General features: G+C 37.1%; 1 protein-coding gene across 11 annotated transcripts in view; it reads left to right on the top strand.

Moving 5' to 3' along the window:
- The window catches only part of kcnma1a (potassium large conductance calcium-activated channel, subfamily M, alpha member 1a), a 182,664-nt gene that overhangs the window by 95,853 nt on the left and 60,606 nt on the right, over window positions 1-26,205 (top strand). For 10 of the 11 annotated variants that reach the window (XM_084092686.1, XM_084092687.1, XM_084092678.1 and 7 more), the window contains exons 4-9: window positions 10,557-10,650; window positions 10,820-10,931; window positions 19,761-19,836; window positions 20,811-20,886; window positions 21,294-21,464; window positions 23,643-23,734. In XM_084092686.1, coding sequence (XP_083948812.1) covers window positions 10,557-10,650; window positions 10,820-10,931; window positions 19,761-19,836; window positions 20,811-20,886; window positions 21,294-21,464; window positions 23,643-23,734 — 621 coding nt within the window. Of the gene's footprint in view, window positions 1-10,556; window positions 10,651-10,819; window positions 10,932-19,760; window positions 19,837-20,810; window positions 20,887-21,293; window positions 21,465-23,642; window positions 23,735-23,820; window positions 23,913-26,205 lie in introns of all 11 variants that reach the window. The other variant, XM_084092679.1, reaches the window with a different exon arrangement.

Consider the following 26,205-nt stretch of genomic DNA (forward strand, 5'->3'; position numbering starts at 1 on the left):
CCTGTGTGTGCCTAGACTGACTGTCACAGCATGCTGAGGCATGATGGGAGATTTTAATCCCTATAATGCACGGATCAGGGTGGTAAAGGACGCGGAGGGATGGGCAAGCCTCTGTGTTTATGCATCATTCAGAAAAACCTTGATCTGGCTCGTCTTTTACAATGCATGTTTTCATATTACAGCTTAGAGTCAGCTGCTTCCTCATTTGAGTGCATATGTGAGACAGACGATAGACAGATTTAGATGAGGTGAATTCAGGGTTCCTGCAGGATTCTGTTTTTACATTTTTGCAAACCCTCGTAGTTTTGTTGGACCTGATTGTTAGCTAAACAATATACAATGCTACATTTTTTTATTGAAAATTATTTACTGTTGCAAATATATTGTTTTAACTGCACTTTTTAATATAAATAGATCGTTTTAAAATACTTACAAAGCCTTTTTTATTTATTTATTTTTTATAGTTGGACATGACAGTCCAGACGGTGCGTGCCTTTAGGCGAACGAGATTTATTTTTTCATTTAATATATATATTTTTTTTTACACTCATTTGAATTTACATCTTACATCATCAAGTTATCACTCCATTAGTTATTCTAAATCTAAATTAACTTTCCTTCATCCTACCGAGTAGCCTACCACTCCTGCCCCGCCCCACTCTTAGAGCGGCATCGGTCTTCATGTAAAACACCCTGATGTACATCCAAAAATGTCATCAAAATGAATAAAACTATCCGGACATGACAACAGAAGATGACGACTTTTACTGCTGGTGATGACTAATGATTTGAATGCCTGACACATGCTTCTAAAAGGGTAGGCTTATGTATATGTGTGTGTGAGAAGGCAGAGAAGTAATGTGGCTCACCTTATTGCGTGCGTAATATTTATATATGCCATTTATTAATATTTATAATATTTAGAACCACTACGAAGAGCTGTGCATGCACAAGTGGCGGGATTTCGGGTGTACGAGCACCGCTTGCACACTGTCGCTTTGTTTGTTTGGCTTTCATTGGGTGGAAATAATGAATATATTTGAATCTTTTTATATCATGCTGCTGCTTGCCTGGTTGAGGACTGCCACTCTATACTGTTTTGTGAATTGGTGGCTCTTCAGTTTGGCAAACTGACTGACAGCCCGGTTTAAGTTGTCCTGTCACATCTATTGTCCGTGGTCTCAGTCAGGTTTTTTTTGCAGACACACGATGTCCTGAATTCACTAGCATTGCAGTGTGGGTGGATTCCAGATCAAAGAGCCAAACCGAGTGATCTAGATCTGTTTTTGGACTGGAGTTGTTATCAGATTGGACATCTCTCTAATCATTTCTGTAGGGAGGCTGAACAGTGCTGCATGAATGATAGTCATCTAGACACTTTAGGCTCTGTTAAAATTGCGACAGACAGTGCTGTGACACCTCAAACAGTGCGGCGGTTCACCCACGACTGAGCAGTTGAGTGATAGAAGTGCTTACCTGGAAGGATGTTTTTCTGGTCTTCAACCTTTATCTGGCTTTTTCTCATGGTAGAGACTGAAGATGGAAGATGCTTGTTGCATTTAAAGGTTTTATAATATATTTACATATACTTATTTACACACTTTGCAATTCTATTTAAATATATGCGCCATCACAATATATAAACAAAGGTAAGGTAAGGGTAAGATTTCTTTTAATGTTTCTTATGCTCACCGAGGCTTCATTTATTTGATTAAATATACTGTAAAACAGCACTACTGAGAAATGTTATTAGAAATTAAAATAACTGTTTTCTATTTTCAAATATTTTTAAATGTAACTTATTCCTGTAATGCTGAATTTTCAGCAGCCGTTATTCCAGTCTTCAGTGTCACATGATCCTTTAGAAATCATTGTAACTTCAGCTTTGAATGTTTGAGAAAGTCAGTGGAGTCCAGTGGTGTTTTGGACCCCAATTACTTTCATTATTATTTTATGTTCCACTGAAGAAAGAAAGTCATACAGGTTTAAAATGGCATGACAGTGAGTAAGTGATGATTTTTTGAAGTGATGACCCCAGTTGAAGATGGTATAGATCAGGGTTCACCAATCTCGGTCCTGGAGGGCCGCTGTCCTGCAGAGTTTAGCTCCAACCCCAATTAAACACACCTGAACCAGCTAATCAAGGTCTCACTAGGCATACTAGAAACTTTCAAACAGGTGTGTTGGAGCTGGTTGGGACAGCGGCCCTCCAGGACCGAGATTGGTGAACCCTGGTATAGATAGAAGACTTGAACTTGTTAATGTGTGTGTGCATGCATGTGTTTTGTTGGTTGCCTGTGTCTTTCCCACCCGGTTCAGGTCCAGATCAGGTTGTGACAGCAGGGTTGTGTGCTGTAATGTGCTCTTAATGATCTACATCACGTTTGGCTCTAGAGTTACCGCCTGAAGTCCTGGCAGCTGAAACCTCCACTGCTGCTGTCCTCACCAGAGAGAGATGTGTGCAACTGACATACAAGTTCTCGCCCTCTGAGCGTCTCATTTGACCTGCTGTACCGCGTGACTTAAGCGTTAATGGTCTAGATAATGGATCATTACGACTCATTTACGCTGCTAATTATCGCAACTGTTCAAAAATGTCTGGAACAAACCACACGTCTTTCTCTTGATTTGACCTCTTGCACATGTAAACAGGGAACAACGGCACGTCGAATGCATCTCTCAAATGCTCGCACAGATAGACAATGTAATCGTCTGTTAAAAAAGCCATCAGTAGACATCTAAAGTGGGACATTTTGAGCTGATGGTTACTCCCTAAGGTAACTCAAAATTTGATGAAGGGTGAAAGCAGCAATTGCAGACAGGAGTAGAGGGGGAGGGGTTATTTTTTCATCGCCTTAGTGCACACGTCAAGCTTTCAGGGAGGCATTTCACTCAACGCTGTAGATGCACAGCTCTCTCTAGTGGCCAACTACCACCCTCCCCTGAGTTTCTAATCCTTCTTTTGTGTAAGGAGTAACTTTTCAGGACACTATTTCTTTTGGTCAGACTGATCCGCTGTTCAGGCGCTGAGTGAAAAGACTTTTCTGTGGAGACGGAGTGTTTTGTTGCATGACTGTGTTGAAAGAAGCCAGTTGCAATAAACCTACTGTATAGCACAATGCCTGTGCCTGATGCCCTGGCATTATTAGTGGAGTTGGCTGTAGCAAGCATCATCCAACATCCTAACAACCAACTACAAACACTGCATCAACCACCCAGAACATTCTAGCAACCACATAACAATGCCCTGTAAACCACTAGTAGCAACCTATCAACCACCCAGAAAACCCTAAAAATGTTCAGTATTAGTATTGTTCAGTATTAGCCACACAGAACACCTTAGCAACCACATTAAAATTGCATATAATTCACCCAAAATAGCATGGCAACCACCTAAAAATGCCTATCAACCACTCAGAAGACCTTAGGAACCAAATACTATAATACATTTACATGAAGATCAAGTACAAATGCATCATATAATAATGCTGTGTTGTAGGTTTGTTACAACACTTCTTAACATTGTAGTTTCATTGTCATATTTTTAATGGGAACAGTCTGTACTTTTCCCCCTAGACTACAGTGGCTTTTTTTAGGGACTAAACAATGAAGCAAGAAATATGTAGGGCAACAACAGGGGAAGCTCTCCTTCAAGGGATGCCTTTTATTTTGTGTCCCACTTATGACATTTTAGGTGATCAGCGCTCTAGCGCAGTGAATCCTCAGCACTGATAAAGGAGGACAGAGATATGGCTTAATGAATTTATTTATGCGGTAAGGTCAGAACAAATGACTTGCTTGGTTATATGAATGGATGCTTCTATATACAGCTCCTACACTGTAAAAAATGGCTGTGAAATCTACAGTTATTTACTGTAGATTTCACAGTAACATTACTGTATAAGATTTTTACAGTAGAATATTGTAAAGTTTACAGTAAGACCGTAAAAATCACAGTAGTCCAAGCATTACAGTTGAAATCACAGTAGTCAAATCATTACTGTAAAAAAATCACAATTTAGCCACTATAGTACTGTAAATAGTAAAGTAAACTACTGTAATTTTCCTTTTTTTTTATCATATCTTTCTTTGTACCTATTTCACATGGACGGCCCCCAGATTATTGTTGTTCAGAATTCATTACCGGAATATGATATAAATACTCGATGGCGAGCTTTAAGTAAAAGTGTAATATTAATCAATTAAAATGTGTCATGTAACTTGTACTCTGATGCACCTGCTGCAGGAGCTTTCTATTCCATACAATTTTTTTTTTTTTAAGAATTCACATAAGATTCCAATAATATTTTTTGTTTGTTTGTTTTGTGACTGTAAATGGGTGTTTGTGTGTAAATGGGTGTTAACAGGGCAATAAAATATTTGATAAGCCTTATCTTAAACTTCTCCAAAGTCTCCCCTGACATGGTCTAACAATATAGGCTTCATAAATATAATTTTTTGAGATGTCATCCTCAGATTTGAAATGAAGCATGACCATTGGTTATAAGTTGCAATAGTATATTCACATAATTATGTATATTAATATTAAAATATTAATATTTTTATACATTTGATAAATATATTCTTAATATTTGTTGTTTTTATTTTTGAGCTTATATATCTCAATATTAATAACATATGATTAATTTTGAGTTTTGAACTTGAGCCAAAACTCTCAAGCTTTCTAAGGTTATGTGTCTATATTTTTTTACAGTCTATGGTCTATTCAGAATGACTTTTATTTTGGGTAGGCTATGTCATGTGCATTACTTGCCAAAATTGGGGATGTCTGGTTAACTCATAAATACGTACCATGGGATTTTTATTTTACAAAAATCAGTTTTATATATTTTTTCTTCAGAAGCAGGAGAGATAAACGTGCATGTTTCCAGAGCTGTTTCTGAGGTGCAGGGCGAAATCATAGGGCGAAATCAAAGCGCCGGCAGAGTGGGCGGGGTTTACCCAGTCTAGAAAGTTCTAGAATCTGTTGGAAAAAAGCGCGAAAGAAGCAGCACTTGAATTTATGACTCGTCGTCAGTGACAGAAAAGCTCCGTTAATTCTCAAATGTACGTTTCTTTACACACGGCTTTGTCTTGTGGCTGTATTTATTTTGTTTTCGTCTTTGTGTTGATTTCTTTCACTTTTTGCCTGAGAGGAATTCAGCGAAAACGTTTCAGTAAGAGCTCCGACGGAGACGTTTTCACAGCCGTTAATAACAGACTATTATTTAAATTTACGTTTCTTTATACATGGCTTTGTCTTGTGGTTGTAGCTGCTATTTATTTTGTTTTCGTCTTTTTGTTGATATCTTTCACTTTTTGCCTGAGAGGAATTCAGCGAAAACGTTTCCGTGAGAGCTCCGACGGAGACGTTTTCACAGCCTTTAACGTTAATGTATTTTTCCCACCCGTGGCCTCTACTGGAGTTTCCATCTTGGAATCGCGGATCCTTCACCAACTGCTTATCGGGACTTCCAGAAAATTAGTAAGTACATTTACCATCACTACTAGGAGTAAAAGTTAAGTTAAAAAAAATAAAAATAATTCAGTACCACACCCTTGTGGTAGGCCTACTGCTAAGCTAACGTTAAACCAGGACTTAAAAGGAAAATTGATGGAGTTGATTTGGCTTGCTCTGTTGAAGGTTGTAACTAACGTTATGTGTCAGCAAAATTTCCAAGCTTACATGAACATCTTTATTGGCATAAGTTATTAAAGATGGCACAAAAGTGGGAGACCAACGGGAATGATTAAAATGCGCAAAATACCATGCCGAAATTAGAGCCCTGAATATGGAAAAAAACGATTCGTGGTCCCTAAGAATCGATTTTGAATCGACCACATTTTAAAAAACGATTAATCGAAAAATCAAATTTTTTTGCCCAGCCCTATTAACATACAGCCGTAAAACTTGAAAATCAGTGTTTAGCTGATCTAATGTGTTTTCTTCTTTAATTTCAGGGCTCCAACTAGGATTCTAGGTCTCCAAGGTCAGGGCATGCAAGAGGTCATAGACCTTTGTCAAGTGGCAGGGAAAGTTTATTTTCCTTTCTGTTTTAAATGTTCATACAAATGTTAAATATTTTATTGTTTAATGTTTTATTTTATTTCAATATTGCCATAGTGTTATTTATTGCTCTTTAGAATGTGGTAATAATCAGTTATTTGCACGGCTTCAAAGTAGTTACATTTTTTGACCGTATTGTATCAATTTGCATTATTGTTCCGTCATAGCAACCAGTCATGCGGAACTAGTGAATGAACTAGTAACAGTTTGCTCTGTAACTTTACAAAACTTGTAATGAAATAGCCTCGTTTTGTAAAATCTTCTTCAATTGTAAAGTAAATTTAGCAACAGTAGAATAAGCGTGATAATAGACTTACCGCCATTAGACTATCCAAAGTTAACACACTCCGCTGGGCGTTGTGGCTGCATTACAAACATAGAATGTGCGTTAACTTTGGACGGTATAATGGCATGTTGTACAATGTCCATTATCCCTTTATGTTGTACCTGTTTTGTCATTCCTGTTCACCAAATGTTTTTAAATAAATAACTATTAACAATTTTCTTATTGTCTGCAGTTGATTGCAATGTTTTAGAATATGAGTGATTCTTTTAATGATGGCTAATATTAAATCAGAGTGATACAGTATTTAAATTGTACAGTGAGAAACTGAATTTACAGTGATTAACTGTTATCTACTGTTTATAGTACTGTATTGCATACAATACATAAAAAACAGTGCTTAACTGTTTTTTTGTATGTAAATGCAATTGAAATCAGTATTTATTATTTTTTTCTACAGTAAAACAATCAATACTGTAAATACAACTAAAATCACAGTGTTTAATTGTTTTTTATTTTACAGTAAATATACAAAATACTGTAAATGGAAGTACAGTACCCTTACTGTAAAACGTATTCACAGTAACTTACTGGCAACAATTAGCCAGTAAGTTACTGTAAATACAACTAAAATCACAGTATTTAACTGTTTTTGATTTCACAGTGTATACATAAAATACTGTAAATAGAAGTACAGTACCCTTACTGTAAAAAGTATTCACAGTAACTTACTGGCTAATCGTTGCCAGTAAGTTACTGTAAATTTTACGGTCAATTTTTTACAGTGTAGGCTGAGCTGTATTAACCTGGAAAAGCTTTAGGACACCATGCTGCGAAAGGGCAGGGAAATACACGGCCTGTTCACTGAGAAGCCACAGAAATAAATATCCTGGCACTGCATTGCAGGGATGAATAATCCACCCAGTTTAATTCTAGTGCAGCGTCCCTACGCTTTGAAAATCTCCCACACACCAGCAGCTTGTTCTTTATAGAAAGAGAGGAGGAGAAAGAGAGACATTGGCAGGTCATGTTCTCCAAGATTGTGATACATGCCTGTGTTTGAAATTCAGTATCAGGTTTCAAAAACATATAGACCTCTAAAAATGCATTACAGCAGCTGACGAAATATTAAAGGGTTAGTTAGCCCCAAAATTTTAATTTTGGCATTTACTCACCTTCATGTCTTTCCAAACCCGTAAGACTTTCGTTCATCTTCGGAACACAAGATCTTTTTGATGAAATCTGAGAGCTTTCCGTCCCTCCGTTGACAGCTGCGCAACTACCACTTTGACACTTCAAAAAGATCATAAAGAGTTCATAAAACTAATCCATATGAATTGATCGGTTTAGTCCTAATTTTCTGAAGAGACTCGATCGATTTATATGACGAACAGATTTAATTGAGCCTTTTATTAGTTCTATATCTCTCTGGCCTGAAGTAGAACACTGACGGATTCTTCAAGCTTTCTTTCACTGCTAATGTGGCCACATTGTCAATGTCATTCCTTTCCACAGGGATGGAGGTTTTTCTCTGCCCAGTTATGACTCTGCAGATTTTTTCAGTAATAAGGTCTTATCACTGAAAGGAAAGCCTTGATGGGGTCTGTGTTTTCCAGAGGCGAATTCTCATAGAGGGCAGGAAAGCAGTTTAAAACGCTGAGGCCAGTGTGACCTCTTTTTGAGGGGGGTTAATCAATAAGAAGATAAGAGATGCCGTTTCAATTCGCATGCCTCTCTTTATCTTGCCATTCGTTTTTTGTGAGAATTGAGTTATGAATGTGGGAGGCAGGCTCTGCAGTGCCGTTTGCTCCATGCGTGTATTTGTATTTTGTAGAACCGGATGGAAATTCTCAAAAATAATCAATGTGATGCTTTGAAGATTAGCTAGTCCTCTGAGCATTTCTCCTGCTTGAACAGAGAATTGTTTGAACACGCTGCCTTGACTATCGCTGCAAATATCAACTGCAGCTCCTAAACAAATTTTAGTCTCTCATCTTCCTTGCTTAGAGCTTTCACTTCCTCCTGTTTTCATTAAGAGGTTAGTGCTTTGTGTGTTTTCCTATTTTAGAAGCACATGCAGAGAGCTCCTAGGGGAGGAATTAAAACAGAAACGCTATTTTTAGACCCCCGACTGAGGTTTTAGCTGTCCGGTGCCCTTGCAGGTGCTAAATCATTCTTATTTTAGAAATGATGCCTTGGCCTAAATCAGTTACTGTTGTATTAACCTAGACCTGCTGTGTGCCACACCATCACCAACTCCGACGGCTCAAGCATTCAATCTGTCGCTTTTTTTCTTTTGCCATCAACCTTAATTTTTGTACTGTTTAAGCAGAGCTCTAGTGTGCACTGATAGTGATTAATGGTGCTGATTAATGATTGTTTTTGACATAATGAGACGTTTGGGCCCATGAACACACAGGGTGTTTTTCAGGATACACATTCATTCTGTTCTCTTTCTGAATGAGTGCCAAAGTGCAGCATCTTTGTAAAAGAAGATGATGAAGATACTGTAGCTAGCCTGAAATAGCCCACTGCGTTCGTCCCTCAGGGCGGCATAGTTCTGTGCACATTGACATTGCTGTATGTCCTCCGCAGGCACTCGATTAGAAACTGGGGCCACCTAGTGTTAGATGGAAGCTCAGGAGCGCCTGAGCACTGTTTACCACATTATTAGTTGGCATAGCATGCTTTCAGCTGACCTCAGAGCAGCTCACATCTCTATAAGGTCCTGGGAAAGTGTCATCTTATGGCCCAGGCAGTCAAGAATGACATTCAGGTCTTAAGATTTCTGAGCAGGGATACTTTCTGCATGGATGCCACATGGCAGGAGATCTCTTGTAATTGTAGAGTGTGAAGTGACAGTGAGCTCAAGGATCAGGCGCTTTGTGTTTCACAGCGTACATGTGTTGACGGTTGTGCATTTTGAGACGCCGCTAATTGTAACTTGATAGAAAGCTCTTCCTGACCATTAAAGGGATAGTTCACCAAAATAATGAAAATTTGCTGTAAATTTAAAGAAGAGTTTTGCCTGAAACCGTGGTCCTTTGTGATTCGTATAATACAATATGACTCTTAAAGTCACAGTAGCCATTGACTTATATTGTATTATATGAATCGCGAAGGACCACGGTTTCAGGCAAAACTCTTCTTTACTGTTCTCCTGAAGAAAAAAGTCACTTACATTTTGAATGGCCTAAGGGTGAGTAAATTAATAGCAAATTTTAATTTTTGGGTGAACTATCACTTTAAGGCCAAAAGTAGCTAGTTAAACATGCATTATGGGCCCCTTTTCCCTTAATTTGGCTGTCTTTTCTTTAGTTTCATATTATTTATGTCTATTGAATTTCAAGGCTGGTCTCTAAATTACTTCCTACATGAGATAATGGCAGTGAAAGGGCAGCACCACATTAACCTCAGTTCAAAGGCTTTTGGTGCCTTTTATGGTATGAAATGAAGCCTTTTAATTAATTGAACCATTCAACAGTCGAGTTAACCATCCCAGTTGTACTGAATAAATCAGAAATGCTGTTATATATTTTATATATATTTTATTCTAACTGATAAAGGCAACTGGTGCTTTAAGACAGTCCTGAGTCATATCAGTGTCTTTCAACGTTCCTGATGTCTTGACTGCGTGTCAAAATTCTAGAGATGTTTTTAACTTGCTGGGATGCAATGACATATAATGTATTAAAAAGGTATTGCAATGCATTCATGGTACATTATATCATAATAAGTTGTATTTTCCTGTGAATAATTGTAATAGTCATAAACTATTCATGTTTGTTTTTTCAAGACATCCTGATTTAAAATTTTATTGTCATTGTACTTAGTACAGAACCAATGTATATAGATATAACCAACTATATATCACCATCATGCAAATGAATATTGTATTATTTATGCAAACTTTTATGTAGGTTATATAAGAGTAGTATATATAAATATATAGTCCGGAAAAGTATGACAAAAAGGCAAGTTTGATAATGTTACATGGTGTATTTTATATTATATGTGCATATTTATAATTAGATTATGTATTTATAATCAGAAAGAAAAGAAAATACATTTTGCCTAAAAAACAAAACAAAACTATTTTTAGGACCATTCAGGTTAAGTTTGCATTTTGACTTTATTTCCATGCCAATTAAATCATGAATCTGTTTGAAATTGAATTAACATTTATTTATTTTTCTTTCTCCATAGTCCTATAGAATCCTGTCAGAATTTCTACAAAGACTTCACATTACAAATTGACATGGCATTCAATGTGTTCTTCTTACTCTACTTTGGCCTGCGTGTAAGTACATATTTCATGCTCAACATATTTCTATCACATTCTGCACACCCAGTCATATTTTTTTGTCACCAATAACTTTTAATGTTTGACCAGACTTTTTTCATTCTAAAATATGATCCCCTTTAAAACAATGTAACATTGACCCGTTTTCCATTTCATCATCTTCCAGTTCATAGCAGCCAATGATAAGCTGTGGTTCTGGTTGGAGGTGAACTCAGTGGTGGACTTCTTCACCGTACCGCCCGTGTTTGTGTCAGTTTATCTGAACAGGAGCTGGCTGGGTAAGTCTTTAAACACTCCTCACACCCCTTTCCCTCTCCTGACCCTCCTGTCAGTCCCTGAACCACAGGGCAGCAGTCACATAAACAGCTCAAACTACAGATAGAGGAGACAAAGGCCAAACTGATGATGAGACCAGGGCAAATGTTCGAACAAGAGCTTAAAAAATACAAATGTTCGAACATGGCCAAGCTGCCATGGTTTGTTGTCACTCTCTGTCGTGGGAAACCCAAGAATAGCTACAAAATGTCATGGCTTGGAAATATGGCAAACTGCAAAGATGACCGTGTGGCTTATGTGAAGAAAGGCTGAGAAGGGTGTTAAGAACGTGAGATGACTTTGGGCTTTAATTATGCTGGGATAATAGCATCACCGCTCAACCTGCGAGAGGCACACTGACCAACATTAGCCAGAATGGACTAGCTTTTTAAATCTCACCTTTTACAAAAAGGTGAGATTTGGAAAAGGGAAGGTGTACGTTCCTGTATAAGGCTTACTTTTGAGTAGCCAGTGGGGCGAGTAAGCACCCTCGTTTCGATGGTAATGATTTCCCATCACAATATGTTTGTGTCAAAGTTGGGGTGAGTGACAGGTAAGACACGACTACGGTATCAAGTGACTGGTGTGTGTGTGTGTGTGTGTGTGTGTGTGTGTGCCTGTGTATCCTGTTTCCAAAGAGGTTATGAAAGCATCTCTGCTTTAGACTAATGAATGTACAGTCAATGTAAACACACTCGTTCATAACCGTTACACCACCTGTGTCATTGGTGCTTTCCAAAACAACTGTAAAAAGAATGCCGCCCTTCCTTATACACATCAAAAAACAGTAGTTAATAATTAAGTACTTCGGTAGCCAGCTTTAGAGAACTGTCATCTTCTGCCATGGTGCTGTTTGAATAATGCATTAGAAAAGCAGAAGTTCATAATAAAAAAATCTGTAATTTTAATGGTGTTCCTCCCTACCGAGCCTTTAAATGAAAATCAAATAAAAGCTGCTATCAACATCCCCCTAATAACAGCTGTTTGGCTGAGCGGCATATGTAAACAGCTGAGGACTTGCCCGTGCAGTCCAAACGCTGAGGAAGTTTGAGCATTGAGCTCGTTAAAAGCTCGAAACCATTAGGAGTATAACGGTTTGGAGGCAGACCAATTTTGTAATCAGAGTGTGTTTCCTAACTTCACAGATCTCATTTCACACGTCCACAATTTCAGGCATTGTCGTCTACTATTTACACAACAGTGTTGCTGCTTGTAGAAGCATCATGATTAAAATATCTACGGGATGTAGAATTTGAATCAGAAGAAACTAGACTCCAGCTTCAGTTTTCCTTTTTTTAAGCTGTCAAAACCAACTGAATGAGTTGTGAAAGATCAAAGGAATTTATTATATATAATAAATAATTGAGATTTGGACAAGTCCCAATTATGCTAAACTTTAAAGGCAGTATATACTACCATTCAAAAGGAGTCAGGGTTTTTTGGGGGAAACATTAAATTGTTTAAAAGTTAAAGTAAAGACAATTATAATGTTACATGATTTCTATTTCAAATAAATGCCGTTCTTTAGAAGTTTCTATTCTTCAAAGAATTCTGAAATGTATTAGTTTCCACATAAATATTAACTGTGTTCAACATTGATGATAATGTTTCTTGAGGAGCAAATCATCAGAATGATTTCTGAAGGATCATTTGACACTTAAGAGTGGAGTAATGATGCTGAAAATTCAGCTCTACCATCACATGAATACATGTAATGTTTAATTTACATTGATGCACATTGATGTGATACTGTTTAAAATTTATTTAAAACTAAAGCTTGTTAAACTCAGCTAGAGCCCTCCAGTGGACAAAACACACTCTGCACCATACCTAGTAAACATGTATGGATATGAAACAGAATGAATGAGCTCCTGGTACTTTTGGGGACATGGTATGGGCCTGTCTTGCAGAATAAAGCCATCTCAAAGACCAAAGAGTGCTCTCACAGAATAAAGAGACAAATTCTCAGACATGATGAAAGACTGTGAAACAGCCGGCATATGAAATCTGGAGCAACATCAGCCACGTGTCCTACACCATCAGCAAACTTTTGAATGGAGGGAACTACAGTGGTCATATGTTACATAATGATGATATACAGCAGATCAGAGGTATATTAATCTCAGCGAAAAGAGCTTTTAGAGAACAAACAGCATAATAAACATTGAGGAATTGTCAGGCCCTCGGGAGCAAGCACTGCCGGACTAAGGATAACTATCCTGCACTAAATTTCCACCAGGGCAAATCATAATCAGACCCTTTTATAAAATGTTTGGTACATTGCTAGTTGTTTGTCGAAACCCTGTTGTAAATGTGTCATGTAACACATATAAACTAAAGCCAAATGTAAGGAAGAAAATTAATGACAAATGTTTTTGAAACAAAAAAGCTTGTGGAACTGCACTAATTGAAAAAAATATGCATTGCACTAACCGTGCTTGCATTTTAATGCATTGTATTTTTAAAACATTTCACACACATTTCACAAGAACTATTGTATTCTGGTCCCAGCCTGTAAAGGAAACTATGATGGATCATAATTAAATCTGCTGTAGGGACTGTCAAAGACCCTGGCACATGAGCGAACCTTGGCTATACCATTCCCGCTCTGAAAATTGGACCTTGATTAAAGCAATGTTTTGATTAACGCAAAATTTGAAGGGTATGCAGAGACCCTCTTCTGGGAAATAGAAATTAATCTTCTCAAAGCAGTGCAGGAGAATATTTTTAAACACAAGTGTTGTGTATGGATTAGCACGAGGCTGTTATACCACACTAGTGTAAGCCTCTTCCAGTTTCTCCAGTCTTACACTAGCTTCCTTCATCTTTGCAATCAATTAACAACACATACTTGACTGAAATAGAGACGTTTTGTGAGTTAAATTCCTCTTTCAAAAGCTGTATCGCTCTGGGAAGAGAAGGCATTAATCACAGTGTCTTATGTGAGGAGATCTTGTGCATATTAATAGAGGGTATGTATATAGAGGGAGATTCCTAGGTTCACTGTAGATTTTATTGTTATTTCCAGGGCCATTAAAATGCTCTGCTTCAGTGATGTCTTTTCCGTACTTCTCTTTTGAAAGGTGGTTTGCCTGAATGACGTGATATAGCTTGGAGCTACAAACCATTTTAAACAAAATGAAACATTCTAATTTAGAATTGTGTTAAATACACATTACTGTTCAAAAGATTTTTTTTATGTCTTTGAAACAAGTCTCTTATTCTCACCAAAGCTGCGTTTATTTGATAGAAAATACAGTAAAAACACTAGTATAGTGAAATATTATTAGAATTTAAAATGACGGTGTTCTATGTTTATATATTTTAAAATGTAATGTATTTCTGTCAAGGCAAAGCAGTCTTCAGTGTCACATAATCCTGCAGAAATCATTGTGATATGCTGATTTGGTGCTCAAGAAACATTTTGTATTATTATTAGTGTTAAAAACAGTTTGACTATCCACTAAAAAATCCACTATTATTTGATGAATAGAAAGTTCAAAAGTTTTTCTCTTTGGAGGTGGACATCATGCGTAACTTTGTTTTTGTTTGCTCGTATGATACATTTGCAACAGGGTTTAAACAACCAACCAAATGTACTCAATGCTTTGTAAGAGTCTGATTATGATTAATAAAAAAGTAAGAATGTAGTATTTACTAATACCATATCAGTAGTTGAGTACTTGCATATGCAAGTAACATTCTCAGTGGTCTACTCTATACAACTTTTCATTTTAATAAATCAATTTCTGCAAATGTAATTTAGTAGATGTGTATCAAAGTTATTTGTTTTCTGATGGAGTTTGTGGTGGTTGATTCTCACCATCAGTGGTCCCAGTCCATCCCTGATGATGTGGATATTAAGTACTACTGCCATCTGGTGGTTTGAAGCAGTATTGTGCAACACTACTGGAACTAGAAGATTCTCGGTTAGAAATAAGAGTCGCATGGCCAGAAGAAGAAAAATCAGTGAAGGAAACTAATTTGTGCTTTAAGCCTCTTTCATATATAAAACCCTCTCTCACATGGCAGGCTTCAGTACATGCCTGCACGGATGCATTCTGGGAGAAACGAGGGACGAATAATCCCGGCGGCCCTTTATCCCCTTTAAACATGTTCAGTATTCCCTGATTGAGAAAAAGAACCAGTGGTTTGTGACTGTAACACACGTGACATGCTGTTGGTCTGTGGGCCTGCAGATGTGAATGAAATGGTCTGAATGAGCATCTGTCCATACTACACATGTCCATTAAGCCTGCTTCAGTGCACAGCACTGGCCTACTCTCCTGGTTCCTGTGCCACGGGCCTTTCAGCTGCTGAGACAGAAACATGCTATCAGGTTCACCTAAGGTTCATGGGAAATTACTGATGCACAACGTAGATACCAGTGTGGCTGAATGTAGAGTTAAATCAAGTGTCTTGCTCTGTTGTCTGCTGCTGCCTTAGGTCTTTTTCTGTATAATTTAGACGAATCATCATCTCAAACAAGCAGCCATAGTTGCCAAGCAGATTAAACAGAAATCTAATTTCTAAAGAAAAAAATCAAATTAAAATGGTCTCATTCTAATTTCTCGGAAATAAAGCACAAGAAAGAATATATTCACATACAATATATATACACCACACACACACACACACACACACACACACACACACACACACACACACACACACACACACACACACACACACATATATATATATATATATATATATATATATATATATATGTATATATATATATATATATGTATATATATGTGTATATGTATGTATACATATGTATGTATGTGTGTGTGTATATATATATATATATATATATATATATATATATATATATATATATATACACACACACATACATACATATGTATACATACATATACACATATATATACATATATATATATATATATATATATATATATATATATATATATATATATATATATATGTGTGTATATATTGTATGTGAATATATTCTTGTATGATATTCATATGTATGTGTATGTGTATATGTGTGTATATGTATATATGTGTGTGTTTCAAAAGTTTGGTATCACTAAGATTTTTTTACGTTTTTGAAATTTAAAATACAAATCTTTTGTAAAAATATAAATGTCTTTACGGTGTTTTTGCCCAATTTAATTTCTTTCACAGACACCCTAGGACGTCGAGGAAGGTCTCGGTTTTTAAGTTTCGCTACAAACTGTTCACACACTGGCACAAAAAAGCGATGAATACATTAAAATTCGTACATATTGCCCCTTTAAGTGACTTGGAACAGATTGAAAATAGCATTTCTCTTGCAAAGTGCACAGTAGACTTCATGAGAATTAGAAATAATATGTTGCTCCGCTAGTATAACAAGACTTGGCACATACATATTGTGTAAAATAGTCAGGTTTTAAAATTATATTTAATACTTTAATGACTTATTTTGATATTTGGTTGTGTTGAATACATTTAAAGTATGTCTGTAATGAATTTTTTAGGTTTCTTGGATTCATTGTTAGCACTGAGCTTGTCACAGTACATTCTTGGATCGTTTTCTCTTGACAGGATATGTGCAAAGCTGCCTTAGAATGTTGTCAAAAAGAGTTCCATGAGATCTTAGACAGCAACATAATGTTGACAACAGCCTAACTTTTGAAGCAGCCTTTGTATCAGGAGCGTTCCTGATGAATCGTTCAGCCAAAAATAAAAATTCTAATCTTTTACTCACTCTCATGTCATTTCAAACCTGTATGAGTTACTTTCTTCTGCTGAACAACAACAACAACACATATTTTGAGAAATTAGTGTTCTTCCATGTAATGAAAGTCAGTGGTCACCTAAACTGTTTGGTTATTAACATATCAAAATATCTTCTTTTATGACACCTTTGAAGTACAGTGAATATAGATGAGCTCAACAGCAGGATTGCGCCACTTCATTTAGAAAGCTATTATTGCTATGAAATTTCGAGCATAACAATCCTACTGCACAGCATTACAGTTATCAGTAAAATAAAAATAAACAAATAAAAAACCTCAAGTAACACTTCAAGTGAAACCCCAGTGATTAATTCAGGATTGTTTTTTTCTTTCCATTTCCGTTTTCATTTTAACAGATCTAAATCTCTAGAAGGGTTCAGTGTACACAAAAGCTAGTCACCTCGCTTAAACAGAGAGGGGATCAAAGGCAAGATACGTGCGTGGGAATTTAATATTGAAAAGATCAGACCAAATACGTCAGAGATTGTGGCTGCAATCAGATTTTCATCCAATGACAGGTGTCTCAGTCTAAGCTTGAAGGGTTTTTAGTATTGTTGAACAGTCTTTTAGACACATTCCTGTTCACGCTCTATGAGCTCTACGCTCTATCTCTTTTTCTCTGAGTCCAAATTAGATTTATTTTATTTTTTTGTAAAGTAAATCTGAGATTGCACATTTTAGAAGTTCTGAGGAAACATCACATTCTACGTATCTGGATTCATAAAGGAGTAGGATCACAGAATCAACTCTGAGGATCTCAGAATCATGATCTGTTTTCGGGGCCCGCGGGGTGCTATGGTCACGGAAACCGTTCAAGAGAGCGTACGGCGCAAAAAGTCGTGTGGTGAGCTGTTTCAGAACGGTTACCGTGTGAAGTTGGGCCCAGGCCAGACTGGAGATGGCAGGAGTGACAGTCAGGGCTCTTTTTTTTACTGCCTCCATGTGCTGTCTAAATGGGGTAAGACATCCTTTCTGGGGAACTTCTCTTTAGTTTAAGACTGTATTTTCTGTAGCTGTGCTGTTTTAATTTTTCACTTAATGACTGTAAGAAGTTTTATTGAGGTGTTTTTGTTTCCTGTTGCTGAAGATAACCTCAAACTTGAAGTCAAATATTTCTCTACAAAGAGAAAGCGTGAATCCTGTCAGGACCTGATCCCCGCTCTCTGGCCCGACTTCACACAAATGTTGACAAATTATATATTGAAAGGCCCATGGGTTTAGCGTCAGTATCTGTTCTATGTTTTATGATAGAAATGCTTCAGCAACAGTAATATAGTAATTTCTATCAGAAATACAAATGAAAACATGCTAATAATCTAGAGTAATCTAAATAAGACTGATGAAACTGTGATCGCGAGATGAATCCAATCCATTACACTTGGGTAAATTGTTCAAGTCAATCGTCCACTGAAAAGCATCCAATAGCACTTTTTGTCCAAAAGTGTTAAATCTTTGAAATGTTGACATAATATATAATATAATCCATTGTTTACGTCAGATTTTGCCAGATCTGCCCTACATCATCGTTGTTCAACATTGTCATGGTTTTGGCTCAAAAAGAAGGAAGGTTCAACAGGTTAAAGAACATTGAGTAATTTTTTGTACAAATTTGGAATGTACAAAACTAAGATGTTGTGATGTGCTTCTGATGTTTTTGAGGCTGAAAGCAGGACAAAAAATTATGTTTATGTAAGAAGTCTGCTGAAGCAGGTGATATTGTTCTCTAATCTGCTTCCTGATACACACACACACACGTACGTGTGATTGTTCCATGGCTCTTCTTTCTCTACTCTAAGCTCTAAATAAATTGTTAAAATAATACATGCTTAACAACTGATTGCAATACATAACAACAACCAAAAAAGCTCAGGGACATGCCCAGGTCATATTTCAGATATTTTTAAAAAGTATGAGGAACAATATCTTTCCTTAAAATTGTAATAAAATTAAATAATATGAATTATTATACCATTAAATAATAATATAATAATAATTATATGAATAATATACCATTAATATAAATGGTCATGTTGTGTCAGTAGTTTTGCTTAAACTAAATTAATATGTTTATATGCATAATTAATTGTCTAAAAATGATTAATAAATACAAATAAATAAGAAAATAAAAAATAAAAAAATAATAATAATTATATATATATAATTATACAGTATATTACTGTAATGATTAGTATTACTGTAAAACATCATTGTCATATAGACATGCTGTCTAAAATTAAAAATTTTGTTGGGGATTTTAAAATATGAGATGTTCAGATTGGCAAATTTGTTTGTTAGGAATGGCAAAGTACCATACTACTCTTACTAGGAATGCAGTGTTTGCACACTATGCAGAAAATATCTGAACAAACTACTATATTTGCCAGAATGCAGAGTACACTTCATGGATTATTGTAACTCACAATACAATGTGCTTGACCTTCCCTTTTCCTGAAGAATAAATGGACTGAAAATCTGTTTTATTGATGACTCATTATATGACTGAGCTACTAAAATGTAGTCATTTTAACATTACATCGAAATTTGTGTGATGATAGTTGTGTGTAATATGCCAATGACCGTTGAAGCATTATACTGCTGTTTGACATGTTCATCATTGCTGTGTGTTGATTCACATTCAGACTCATACATTTTTATTATTGTGACTTTTTGTACTGTATCTAAGAACTTTTTTTGTGGATATACATAAAAATGTAAGGTTTAAAAATACGAGCAAGTAACACTAATACAAATCTTTAGTGCATGGCTGTGATTTAAACTAAAGCTTTTTGACAATAATAATAATAATAATAATAGAAACAACAATTAAAAAAAAATATCCCTTTTGATATGTTCCACCCCAACTTTAAACACATCAATGCCAGAAAGAAAACTGAGCTTGACAAGCCATTCATGGGGTCTTTAAAAACAAATGTAGAATCTAGTATGCCATAAGTTGGTGTTCCATTCTGAACATACAGATTGCTTTACAATAACAATTTTTTATTCATTGTTTTCTGCTTTTCTCCTCTCTTGTAGGTCTGAGATTTCTAAGAGCCTTGAGATTGATACAGTTCTCAGAAATTTTACAGTTTTTGAATATCTTAAAAACAAGGTAAGGCCGTCGACATATCACGCATCTCTCTCACTGTCCGTCTCAAAAGCTCCACTCCGCTGGCATCAACACACAGTCTGTACGGTCTCCGATGTCCGTTCCTTCACTTACCCAGACTTGACCCAGAAGTCTGCTCCGAATGTTTTACATTAATCCCACACTGTGTGCGCTTTTAGTGTGCTGTAGGTAAGAGAACAGGGCCGCCATCCACCCTGATGAATGCAAGAGTATGAAGCAGACAGGCCTCTGATTGATTCCTCCTCCGGCAGGCTGTCACACACATGACAGATCTCGTGGTATTTCGTAAAAAAAAAAGAAGAAAAAAAGTCAATGAATCAGAAAGGAAGTGGGGAAAAAGCAGTCAGCACCCAACTCAGTGGTTGTAAAACCGCTGGACGTTTCATTTATTTTAGCGGCTATCTCGTTTTTCATTCGGGGGAAATTGCTCCGATATATCACACTGAACTGACACAGCTGTCAACAGGACGTTACATTTCCACCACTGCATTTTCTCTCATTGGCTGCTAAAGGAGGGGTGTTCACATTGACGGTGCTTTGCAGTGACCAGAAGTCTTTCATTTTCAGTGAGAGTAGCAATTTGAGGTGACACGAGCATCAGGACCGTTGCCGACATAAAGTTGGGGTTGTCTTTACGCAAAACGCACAGCAACATGATGTGCCGACTAGCATTGAGAGAACTAGCATGCAGTCCACCCCCTGACACGCTGTAGAGTAGAAACCAACAGTGTGAACGCCTCTTTAGATATGCGCTGGTCATCCTCGGGATCCCACTGTCTTCTGGTTTGTTTGCTGATAACTTGTGTGTTCACTCCCAGTGAGCAGCGTTACGGCAAGGCGTGGCTGGAAGCGGCCCGCTCGTGTGTGTGTTGGGCTCAGTAGATGACTGACTGATCTGTACGTCAGTGTGATGCGTTTCACTTTGAGAGGTTTGATGTAACTCTCGTCTCTCACAGTAATTCCATCAAGCTGGTGAACCTGTGTTCCATCTTCATAAGCACATGGCTCACTGCTGCAGGATTCATTCATCTGGTGAGTGAAAAAACACACACACGCCCCCCCTCTCCCTATGCCCCAGGAGAAACTGACCAAGAAAGGAGTGCACGTGCAGATTCGTGGGAGGAAAAAGCTCCTAAACGAACGTCACGTCTGTCCCTTTGTGCCGTATATGGTTTGTGTTGTAGTTCATCTAAAGGTTTGGTGTTTTGTTGTTCCTTTTCCGTGTTTTTATTATTATTATTATTTATTTTTTTAATCAGGATGTGCCAGAGGACATCTGTGCCACTAGATGGCAGTAAAGACTCTGATTGCCACTAAATCCTCAGTTTGGTTTCTCTCACAATTAATTTTTGTGATTTTCTCTATGGACACTAGATGGCTGTAGAGGATCGTGCTTTGATTGCTCAGTAATTCTCTCTTTGCTCTCCTCTCCACTGCAGGTGGAAAACTCAGGGGATCCATGGGAAAACTTTCAAAACTCTCAACCGCTCTCATATTGGGAATGTGTGTACTTATTAATGGTCACTATGTCCACTGTGGGATATGGAGACGTCTATGCAAGAACCACTCTTGGACGCCTGTTCATGGTCTTCTTCATTCTTGGTGGTCTGGTAAAAACACTTTTCCTCTTGTTGGCACTCGATGCACCCCTCCTGCACCCCTTCCCCTGCCCCATGCAAATGCCTTGCTCCAACTACCATGTAAAAATAAGACAATTCCTGTGATTTGACTCTCATAACTGTCGTCTTTCCACAGTCTTCATAATGGCCCAAATTATAACGCTGTTTTTACCATATTGTATACGTCCACTGTCTTTGTAACGTTTCCACCTCTGCCTTTAAAATCCATTACCTTGTTATAACATTACAGCCCAAGTTAAGATGAAATGTATACATGTATTGTGTAAATTCTTGTAGATGCTGTATGACACTACCACTCATGTTTATTACATTTAAAATAGTCTTTAAAGAATGTATTTTGACGATAATGTTGTTGCTATTCTCTTAAAACAGTTTTGCGGTTTCAGGAGATCCCATCCTTCTGTTTCCCTCCCCGAATTCCAACAAACACAGTGGCAGGCGGATGGCCCATAGTCCTGCTTGAGCGTCTCCATAGCAACAGCAGCCACAAACACTCAAAGAGTGCATTTACACCAGCGCAACTTCAGATGGTGATACAGAAAAATATACATAGCAATAACACCGATGAAGACTAGCTGTGTATGTTTTGCAGGAATTTTTTGTTGAACTGATTTTGAAGAGGAGAACGGCAAATAAATGAGAGATAAGCAGCTGGGATTAGTAGATTTAGTTCGATTTTAATTAGATTTGATCAGTTTATGGTTTCAAAATGCAATTAACATTTAAGTTTAGTTTAAAAAAGTGTAGTTAAAAAAGATATATAATTATATAATAAAAACACTCATTCAAATCCTATCAGATAGGCCTGTTCTCATTTATATAATAATTATTGGATAAAACATAAAATACCATAAAAATGGAATTAAAAAAGGATGTTTTCCACATGAACAGAATAATATGAATAATGATTTTTTTTAAATAAATTTTTTTTTTTTTTTTTTTAAATGAACCTATAAATATTGTGGCATCTTTTATAAAATTATTTTTATGTCAGATGAATAGTTTCATCATATTACTGCGTGAACATGAATACATTTGGTTACGCTTGTGAAATGAATGGGTCAGATCAGGTAGAAATAGTTCTTTAAGGTAACTCATTTTCACTTTTTACAGTGAATACGTTTTTTTAAGGGGATGTCAATTTGAAAAGTTAAAAAGAAATGATTCAAGGAAATTATACAAATTCAAAAATCAATATATACAGTCCAGCCTTAGGGTCTTGGTGGTTAACAGACTCTAGATCAGGGTATAGATCATCCACGGGCATTCAATAACTCTCATGTGAAGTTCATATAAACATAACGCAGGACAGATGCGCTCCATTCCTATCACTGGACAGAACGTTCCAGCTGTCCAGAAGTTTCCATAGCAATCTGCTATTTCTTTTTGTTTTTGAGGAGGACTGGAAATAATCATTGCTCTGCTTTATATCAGGTGTTCAATTAATGACTTCAGTATGGAAATGTTGTAAACCGTCAGGTCTGATCAGACAGATGTCATAATTCATTAGGGCCCTAGAGAGGGGTGAAGAACCGCTCACAACTCTCTTTGGAAGGTCAGGCTGACAACTCAGGGATTAAGATCTCCTGCGAGGAGATAAAACAGAACTTAGTCAAGGCTGCAATCTTGCAAAGCGCATCCAGCTCATTTAAAGCACACTAATGAGTCTTAATGTGCTTTGCAGCTGTGGGCGATCAGGCTGGACTATTCAAATACACTTGCCACTGCAATAGTGTTTGTTGGACAAAACATGGCATGTAGGTTTTTTTCTTCTTTCTCTTCGTTTTCACGAGATATTTTTTTTTTTTTTTGTGCTGTCAGAGAAAACAGATGGGCAGCACCAATAAAAAAAGAAAAGAAAAAAAGTGGAGTGTCTCCAAAGTTGGCTTTTTGTCCATTATTCTGTTTCCCCCTCAATTAAAAAGATCCTTTCAGATCTTTTCAGAAGCACAATGGACGTTAAACAAAAAAAAAACTTTTAAAGAAAAATTATTAACATTTTACCAAGCTACACCATTTTTTCCCCCGACAAAACACGCGTCCCTATCAATTTCTGCACATCAGAGGTTGGGGGTAAAAATCCAGACTCAGACGGGTCTCTCCGCACTCTTTTTTAGCCTCTGCTTCTGTCTCCCATCTTCTCCTTAGGCCATGTTTGCCAGCTACGTCCCTGAAATCATAGAGTTAATAGGAAACCGCAAGAAATATGGTGGTTCCTATAGTGCGGTAAATGGCAGAAAGTAAGTATTCAAGGTGCCTCTGTGGCCTCGGTCACAGCAGAACCCCTCTTTGCATGCCCTTTTCTTTTTCTGTTCCATGCATGTAGGCCATGTTTGCTCGCTACGTGCCAGAAATTGCTGCTCTCATCCTTAATCGGAAGAAATACGGAGGGAGTTATAACTCGACACGAGGCAGAAAGTAAGTCAAAATCCAGAACCAGGTGTGGTTGTGTGACTCAAACGCCCCCTTCTCAGATAGAGAGGGGGTTAGTGCAGACAAAAAATTATAGGACAAATGAAAGTCACACTGTGACTGGAGACCTTGGCCATCGAAGCCACATGTCCATGCCCTTTGCTCTGTGTCCGTGGCTTCTTTTTCGTAACACATCTGCTGCTTTTTAATTTCATTACAGTGACTGCTGTTGGTTTTCCATCCGTTATGTGCTGCTGTAGAATGGGTGTCTGTTTCGTATTTGTAATATAAATGAGCACAGTAAATGATAGAAAATGAAATCATTAGCTCATAGAACTAGTTTTATGATGCTCAGATACAAGACGCTGTTTACTTAGTGTCATCATTGTCTTGTGTTTGATTCAATTTTCTGTTCTTTGAGTTCTACTCGTCATGCTTGATCCATCTCTGGCATGCTCTCTGTGAATGGATGTCTGTTGGCTTTTTTGTTTGTTTGTTTGTTTGTTTGTTTGGTTGTGCATGCTGCAGTGAGAAAAGCCTCTCTGGCTGTGCGTCACTGCTGGCTCATAACCTCATCTCCGTGTGACATGACTCTGGCCCTGATCTTCAGTCAGCGCACACCCTGAATGCTTGGATGCCTCAGCTCTCGCACTGGAGCTGCTCCATTGCAATTGGCTTGCTTTTTTGCCCCGCTTGGTACTTTTATCATGTTCCGTTTTTTCTTTTCCTTTTCAAAGATGACCCCTGAATGTGAATGTGGATATTTTGACCCACCCACCCCCCACTCGTTTTCTGGCTCAAACACGGCCCTGTCATCAGCACAGCGATTCTCCCAAACGCTCGCGTCTTAAGTTCCAGAGCCCTCTCTCTCTCTTTCTAGCGTGCGCACTATTTCCCAACCCATTACGCAGCGTGAAACAGGCCCACGGTCACGTCCGGCTTTCATCATCTGAATTTGAGGGCAAATACTAAGCCGGGAGAAAGTCATTAGGAGCCCCTTTGTTTGATGCCGTTTCGCTGTCAGTGAAACAAGATTGATGAAATGTTATGTTTGGCCTCGGCCCCACGTTTGGATTCGCAGTCTGGTGTTGAGAGAAGGCCTTGTCAAAAGAGCTGAGCCTCTCTCTTTCTCTCGCTTTCTTTCTCTCTGGCTATGCATGCATCTGGTTGCAATTACAGTAGGCTCCAGCTCTCTGGCCGAGCAGAGAGACAGGCACCAGGCTTTGCCTTATTGTTTAAATATGCATGGGACTGAGTGCTCATGAACGGACACATCACGACACCTCGAAATAAATGTGTCGAGATATTTATTTCAACTGTCAGCACATTTCCGACAAGCTCAGGCTGGTGCAAAATACGTACGTTTAGAGTCTAATTCTGCATAAACTCACAAAAGTACAAGAGCCTCAAGTAAGTAAAAAAAAAAAAAAAAAAAAAAAGGTCCATGAGTAGGTGTTTATGAATAAGCTTTGGAAGTTGCATAAATGTTATATAAATGCTGATTATACTAATGTTAAGTGTAGAGTTTAGCTTGAATTAAAGATTATGGATTATTTTTTTAATTATTATTATTATTATTACTAAAAGTAGTCTTATCATATTTGTGGGAATAACCTGGAAGCAGCGAAACCAGGTCTATTTTATTCCATTTTGCTTTTCTGCATAATTATTTAATATGCAGATCCATCTGTTAGCTTAATAACTGGGTTCCAGATTGACTAAAATGGTCGCAAATATGACAGTAAAATTATAATAATTATCTAGTGTGCAAAAATTAGTGTATCCATATGCGTTTTTTTTCCAGATCACCAGATAATGTTAATAACTGAACTGTAAGTAGTTTTTTGTTCATGTCTGAACCATTATCACAGTATTATTGGTTGTTTATCATAGTGAAGTGACAAAACTTTGGAAGTAAAGACTAGTTTTTTTTTTTTTTTTTTTAAACAAATATTCTTAACAGTATTTATGATCAGTGTGGTTTGTGATGGACAAATTACTAGAGTGACAGCATCAAGTTATATGTACACTACTGTTCAAAAGTTTGGGGTTAAATTTAAGCATGCAAGTGACAGTAAAGCCATTTATATTGTTAATATTTCTACATATTTCAAATAAATGCTGTTTAAAAAAACAAAAACAAAAACATTTTGTTCATCAAAGAATCCTGAAAAAAAACCTTGGTAATAATAAGAAATGTTTCTTGAGCACCAGATCAGCATATTAGAACTGGAGTAATGATGCTGAAAATTCAGCTTGGCCATCACAGGAATAAATTACATTTTAAAATGATTTTAAA

This window comes from Abramis brama (assembly GCF_963993115.1).
Source record: "Abramis brama genome assembly, chromosome: 19".
Taxonomy (NCBI): Eukaryota; Metazoa; Chordata; class Actinopteri; order Cypriniformes; family Leuciscidae; genus Abramis; species Abramis brama.